The following is a 7,749-nucleotide window of genomic DNA, read 5'->3' on the forward strand; positions in this document are numbered from 1 at the left end:
ACATAAATTGCACATCTTTTTAAATTTGGTCAAGGTCTTTCTGTGAAGAGTATTTCATTATTAACTGTTGGCTTTCAAAATGCATTTATTAAGCTATTTTGGTTTTTACATCCTCTACTACTAACAATGCTGATGAGATGTAGGATTCATGTATGGTGATCAGTTCGATTTAAACACTATTTCTTACCCTTCATTCCCTCTATAAAAGGATAAGAATGCAGCATAAAGGCGATCGACTCTATTAGTCTGCGTTCATCTTTAAGAAATGGAGCCACAGCTTGCAGGTAACCTTGAAATGACCCAAGGCGCGCAGTCAGAGCGCTGAGCTAGGAGCGCATCCACCTGTTCCGTCATCAGAGGAACTATGGGGAGAAAAGCTGCTGCCTTTGCTGTGTAACCACGGCAACTCCTCCCTCTAAACTGAAACATCACCAAAGCCTCCTCTGCGTGAGCCAAGCAGGGGAGGGACACAGGCTGCCTTTTTTTACCTGGATTCTATTAACCTGTTATTGTTAAACCAACCAGATCACGTGCTCAGCCAAGCAAAGAGCAACATCCCCCCCCCTTTTTTTTTTTTTTTTTCTATTGGACAAGAGGAGATTTCTATAATCGTAAAGGATGCTGCTGATCCTGGTGCTGATGCTGCTGTAAGGCGCGCGCACTCAGAGCTCCTCCTCTATCGTTGGCGAGTGGTCACATTTTTCTCTCTCTGCTCAATGAGACCAAGAGGGCACCGGAGAGGATTTCCTAAACTCAACGTGCAGCCCAGCCGCGTGCCTATTTTTTTTCCCTGTCGCCTTTATTAAAGGTAAGGCATGACTCTGGGTGCGCGTCATGCGCCTCACCAACAAGAGGGCACCTTGTTTATGTTTGGCTTTTTTTTTTTTTCTGCTGGGAAGAAATGATCTGAGGGGTTTAATCCGAAAGGGCGAAATTGAAGGGCATACAGGGAGTGGAGTAGGAGAGTTCAGTTGTGAAGGCAGCGAGCATCTCTGAGAAGTCAGATAGTGCGGTCAGGACGCGGGTGTTTATCCGCCTTTACCTACACGCTGCAATCAAGTCATTTCTATAAAGCGCACCGTTTATTTGACAGGTAATGGCAGGAAATGCATTTTTTGTTCTGAAGTAGTTTGCTGATCCGTTCATTCGTTCATGGTCATGCTTTTGCCTGATAAGTTTCTCTCTGCATCATATCAAGATGTGCATATATCATTATGTAGATTTAAATTACTGCTAATTTTAGAGTGCAATGATGTCCTCCCAAAAGATGATAGTCTCTGACCAACCGCTATTAATTATTGTTAAGTTTTGTTATGGTTTATTTGTCTTAATTATTTTTTTTTTTACTCTGTCACATGGAATAATAACATACATTAAATTAATTATTTTTATTAGTGCATATTCAATAGGGATGATAATTCAGGTAGTAGCTTAAAAGTCAGTCTACTTATTTGTCTGTCTGCTTTCTTAGTGTTTCTTTTTTTTTTTTTTTTTACTTAGAAACATGTATTTTTTTTTTTATCTCTTTAAGATATCTTTTTATCTCTGATTTAGACCAGAAAATAAGTTGAAAATGTACAACTCAAATGTAGCCTAAACAGTGACACTGAGTCAGACTTGGTTAAACCTGACAGCTTTTCACGCTTGTTTGATTAAAGTATGGTTGTTGTTATATTGTATCCCACTAAATTAAACATTGATAGAGGTTTTAATATCAATCAGACATAGCATTAGCGGTCTCCGGCTGCTGTAAATACTGTATCCCTTCTCTCATTAAATTTATTCCCAGAGCTAAAATGTACTGGGAATAAATACACATCTATTCACTTTCCGTCATGCTTATCCCTGGGGTCGCAAAGGGATGCTGGTGTCTATCTCCGGCTGTCTACGGGCGAGAGGCGGGGTACACCCTGGACAGGTCGTCAGTCCATCACAGGGCAACACAGAGACAAACAGGACAAACAAGCATTCACACACACACTCACACCTTAGGAGAATTTAGAGAAGCCAATTAATCTAACAGTCATGTTTTTGGACTGGGAGAAAGCCAGAGTACCGGCACAGAACCCACACATGCACGGGGAGAAAAATCAAACTCCATGCAGAAAGATACCGGGCTGGGAATGGGAGCTGCAAACTTCTTGCTGCAAAGCAGCAGTCCTACCCACTGAAAAACCTTGGTTGGCAATGACTCTGTTGCCAATTAATCACTCCTTGACCACTTTTGATAAAGATGCAGTTTCGAAGATAGCTACTCTGCCACAGCTTTCAAACCAAGCATGATCAAGACCTTACTCCTTCCTGTTTTTTTCCTGCTTCTTAAGCATCAATTTCAAGGATGAACTGTTTACTTGTTCCTTGATGCCTTTTTAACAATATTTTCATTTACACTATATAGCAAAAAAGTAAATAATTTATTGTTTAGAATTAAAATAAACAAAGTTTGTCCTTTTTTTCTGCTTAATACCATCTTCTGCTGGTTATTGTCAGGGTCATTGGGAGCTGGTATATATCTCCTGCAGTCTATGGGCGAGAAGCAGCCCATCGCAGGGCAATGCATTGACACGAAACCGTACACACACACAATCATACCTAAGGGCAATTTAGATATGTCAATCCAAATCCATGCAGAAAAACACCCTGGGCTGTTTAGGAGGGCTTAGATGATGATGTTTTAACTTTGTAAGCATCTGATTGGTTAATCCCCTACATTTTAGGTAAAAAGGTCAACCTTATATTTTAAGGTTACACCTCAAGCACAATCCTTGGGTAAAAGCAGTTGATTCGTCATAGAAAATCATTTCTAGATCCCTGAAGGTGTCATGTTTGTCTGGCCACACAGTTAAATGTGAGTTTAAACATCATGGCCATCTTTCACCAACAAAGGGAAGGCATCCCGTGTCATAGAAAATAATGCGTTTTAGCATGAAACTTGTATATCAACCCTAGAACAAAAAGAAAATGTTATAAACAGATGTTGGCTAGAAAATGGTTAAAGATTGATTATCCTAACTAAATCTATTCCTGTTTTAGCATGGATAGAAAGCCGTTCAGACAGAAGACAAATGCGACCTAGACCTAGATCATGGAAGTCATAACGACCCAATTCTGTTCTTTTTTCACCTTTAAGAAAATCACATCGGAGCCACTTTCATATGTGGTACTGAATTGGATTCAAAAGCAATAGATTTTTAAAGCCTCAGCAGTGTCAACGTTCATGTCGTATTTCGTACAATATTTATGCCAGGCTCCCGGCTCCTATGTACCACACATCCACATGGTTTTTTCTACATCACTAGCAGTTTTATTTCTAATAAAGACCTTGTTAATAGCTGTACTTTTTTTTTTTATTTCCTGATCTTGATATAATGTAATCATTATGTTTTCGACCCAATGCTTAACAGACATGAATACTTCCTTAAAAATTGCGCTGAATTGTGATGACTAAAGTCTAAAGTCTCCTTCTATGCAATAAGGTTGCTTTGAGGTTGTGAACTGCTAGCCATTAATATCACACTGTGTCGTAATTTAGCATCAATTCACGTTTTATAACCTTTGTCAAAGAGAAAGAAACCCTTTCTCCAAGCTCCAAAAACTAGATTCCCCTTTGTAAATGCACTCGGTAACAAAGACCTTCATTTTTTGAGACATGTATAGGAGTATGAAGAAGGGGTGAAGTCTAGAAGCCTGAGATTATCATTGCTTTGATGTGAAACTACCTTCAAGTGTTTGTGTTTTGTACAATGGAGGACTGGTACACTTCTTACATTATAAGGAAAGAATATTATGTGGAAATATTGAATAAGTATCTTAAGATATCATAAAGTGATAACCTTTTAAACACTAAAAGGTCGTTCTAATTGACAATGACCCCAAAGTGGCCTACATACAGCAAAGTCAATGTTTTAGAGTGTCCATCACAAATCTCTGCTCTAGATACCATAGTACGTATATGCACAGCTTTAACAAGGTTTTAATAGGCCAAACCTGATGTGGTTTCATGTGGTTTTACCTGTATATATATCCAACCCATTCGGTAGTGTACCATGATGAGAAGATAATAAGTCAGTGTCTTTCAATGGTCACAATGTTGTACATGGGTGGTGTGTAAAGCTGGAGTACAGGGTTATTTTTGTATATGTTCTAAACTGATTTAGGATTACGGCATTCACTTTCCTCCTAATCAGGTGTTGACATTCTTTTCTATTCTTTCATTCTTATCTAGTGGAGCCTAATATGATGACATCATTTGGTAAACTGGATCCTGTACAGCACTGGAAACCTTCTCATCTTATTTGAATCTGAGCGCAATACAATGTTTTGCTTCCCAACGTTCCAAGCAACCTGTTAAGAACAAGGACACTGAGAGCTGCACCAACATGGCTTCAGATCAGCCTGACATGGACTCCCCGGAGAAGTGGTCTACAGAAGATCCAGGCTGTAAGCAGCTGGGCCGAAGGTATATGCGGAAAAAGCTCCGACCTGTGCGGGTTTTGGGGTTGGTCTTCAGCCTGTTGGCTTTAAGTGCCGTCTCCATCAGTGCCTTGAGCAGAAGTTCAGATGGGCTCAACAAGCCGTTGTTCCCCCAGGTGGCTCTTCAGGAGTCGGCCCCGCACAGGACCCTACTTTTCACACCACAGCAGGGGGATCAAAATGTGTCCGTTGACATGCCCATAGCCATGAAATCCACAGCTGACAATGAAACACAGGGGGAGTACCCGCGGGACCTTTTTACGCGTGAAGAGAGGCGCAATGGAGCAGTGGTCCTCCACATGTTTGGCATGATCTACATGTTCATTGCCTTAGCCATCGTGTGCGATGAGTTCTTTGTTCCAGCGTTGACGGTGATCACAGAGAAGCTCTCCATCTCAGACGATGTGGCAGGTGCCACCTTCATGGCAGCAGGCGGTTCAGCACCAGAGCTCTTCACCTCCATCATTGGAGTCTTCATCTCGCACAGCAATGTGGGCATCGGCACCATCGTAGGCTCAGCAGTCTTTAACATCCTTTTTGTCATAGGGATGTGCGCCATCTTCTCTAAAGAGATTCTTAATCTGACATGGTGGCCTCTTTTCCGAGATGTTTCTTTCTATATCCTGGATCTGATCATGCTCATCATTTTCTTTTTGGATAATGTCATCTCCATCTGGGAAAGTATCACGCTGCTCTCCGCCTATGCCGCCTATGTAGTGTTCATGAAGTTCAACAGCACAGTCGAGGGCTTTGTCAAGGGTTGCATGCACAAGAACCAAGTGGTGGAAGTGGAGGTACAGCCAAAGGTGAGTTAAATATATCATTTTATTTAAAATGTTACAGTGTTGGTCATTTCACCCCAACATCATTTTGTACTTTAGCAGTTGGCTGCATGTTTCCTACTGACCTTACAACATACAATTCCATTAATTTGCATCAAAGATTTGTGCATTTGAGAAATATTTCATTATTAGTAAAATTGTTAATCTAAATACAATAATACATAAGATTCATTTATTAAGTATAGATGTGTATAGCAATGTGTAAGCAGTGGGGCAAGAGGTGAGTATGCACTATATTCGGTGCAAAGTGTCGCCACGCTCTATGGGGCGCCAAAGCTATGGCTGGAAAATCATTTCTAGTCAGCCATTTCTGCAAGTAACAGCTACAGAGGGGTCTTTGGAAACATGATATCATCTGATAACACTTAAAATTGGATATAATCTGATGACAGGTAGCTAAAGAAGGATAGGAGAAAGTAGGGGAGAGACAAAAAAAACAGATTTTGTAAGTACTAAACAAAAAAATAACAGTAGAGGGAGCAGGGTGAAGAGATGTCAGTGATTAAAAAGAACCTTTAGAAGTGATTGAAAGGCAGAAAGTGATTTATGTCAGTCTATCAAAAGGGCGGAGAAAATAAAAGCTAAAGCTGCCATTTATAAAATCACACATTACAGTTGTCTTGCAACTGGGGACCTTCTTTCCAGACCCCTAAAAAACTGATTCTAGAGCTGCTCCTGGATTTATTTGAAAAATACTGTTTTTAGGATGCTGAAAACCTATATGGCTTAACGGTCCAGGATCCGTTACAAAATCTGTCTGCATTAAGGCGAAAAGCGTGAAAAAGGTCTATTATAACTATTGACACTCATCTGATTTAATCTCTGAGTAAAAGTCACATGCAAAAGTGTGATCCCTCAAAATTAGGGTTGAGAACCTTTTAGGTGTTTTTTTTCTTTTTTTTCTTGTTTTTTTTGTTGTTTTGTTTTAAAGAAAAAAAATATGTGTATTTCTATGGGAGTGGACATTAGTAGATATATCCATAAATAAGGAGGAGGTGACGGGATTCTGTGTTTTGCTCATGAAGGAATTCGAGTTAGGATAAAACATTAAAATTACAAAGAGTATAATTGTCACCTTGCTCAAGCATGGACCATTGTGAATTTAATTTGGCTATGTTAAGTCCACGTGGATTTATAAATCTTTTTTTAAAAAGCAACCCAAAAAAAGGTCAAAAAAAAAAACTGTGATCCCTAGGACTACCCTACTGATCAGTAAATATAGCAGATCATGACAATCATCTTGAGATTATTTTTTGTTTAGACAGTAATTGTTTCATTAACTAGATGGTCAAAATCATCAAAAAATGAAAGTGAGATCACTTTGGAAAAAACAGGATAAATATGTCTTCACAGAGATAGTGCTGATATCCAACAAGGACAACATTTTAAATATACGAATTGTGGTTTGCCTGCTGTGTTTTCAAAAACTGTTTGTTGCGGCCCTTTGTGTTAGTGTTGTATGTTTGTATGAAATTGAAAGTTGACCCCTTTAAACATTTTATGTACTTAATTTGAGATTGGTTTATCTTTAGTGAACAAATAACAAAGCCAGTTGTTTAGTATAGAACTCCAAAGATCTTCATCTCTCAGATCCCCTCTACTTGATCAGGGAGTGTGTATCAGCAGCTGCCAAACACGCGCATTGCTCATATCCCTTCCCTCGTTACATTTGAAACAACAGAAAGTCAAGAATGGAGTCACACAGATCATTTTACATCAATGGTCGCCTCTACACTGCTGTGAGGAGCTGGCAAACAGTATTCCACTGTGAGATTAATAAAACACAGTGAAATACAGAATTCTGGGTTAAGCTCTACACATTATGTCTCAGTCTGACAAACAAATCCCTTAGAATATCTGGGGCCGACTTTAACCCCCTCTGTTAGACATTTTCCTCATAGCTCGTTTGACGAGGTCAATCAAATAGTCTGTTTTTGTCTTATTCCTTCATGCTTTAATGGTATGTGGATTTTCCTCTTGATCCATGTTTAATTTCTTGAGAAAGAAAGGAAGCAAAATGTTGATCCTGTCAGTCAGAAATAGCATCATTCTCTTCCTTCAGCTGACACAGACCTCCTCAATGACACTCGAGGGCAAAAGACACCGCAGTGCAATTTGATACTGGTGCGGAGGATTATCCTAACGGATTTTCCTTTGTGACAAGGGATGGAAATTAAATTTTAGAAAGTTGCATTTTAGAACTGTCATTAAATTTGGATTTATTTTAAGTACATGAAGGATTGTTTTTCTTTTCTTTTTTTTTTGACAGCAGGTTACGCAATGAAAAACCCTCTGGAGGAAGCCAATAGTACCATATGGTGCACAGCTTTGTCAGTTTTACCTTTTCGCCCTGTTTTTTTTGGATTTTCCACAAAGATAGATAGATAGATAGATAGATAGATAGATAGATAGATAGATAGATAGATAGATAGAT

At 39.3% G+C, this 7,749-nt stretch overlaps 1 protein-coding gene across 7 annotated transcripts in view; it reads left to right on the forward strand.

The window, feature by feature from the left end:
* The first annotated feature begins 527 nt into the window (after positions 1-527).
* The window catches only part of LOC107086401 (sodium/potassium/calcium exchanger 2-like), an 84,147-nt gene continuing 76,925 nt past the window's right edge, over positions 528-7,749 (forward strand). For 4 of the 7 annotated variants that reach the window (XM_015377319.1, XM_015377320.1, XM_015377317.1 and 1 more), the window contains exons 1-2: positions 528-808; positions 4,226-5,279. In XM_015377319.1, the coding sequence (XP_015232805.1) occupies positions 4,380-5,279 (900 nt within the window). In that variant the 5' untranslated portion in view covers positions 528-808; positions 4,226-4,379. Of the gene's footprint in view, positions 809-978; positions 1,094-4,225; positions 5,280-7,749 lie in introns of those variants that run through there. The other 3 variants (XM_015377315.1, XM_015377316.1, XM_015377318.1) reach the window with 3 other exon arrangements.

The sequence above is a fragment of the Cyprinodon variegatus genome, unplaced genomic scaffold (genome assembly GCF_000732505.1).
Source record: "Cyprinodon variegatus isolate N-32 unplaced genomic scaffold, C_variegatus-1.0 Scaffold151, whole genome shotgun sequence".
Lineage (NCBI taxonomy): Eukaryota > Metazoa > Chordata > Actinopteri > Cyprinodontiformes > Cyprinodontidae > Cyprinodon > Cyprinodon variegatus.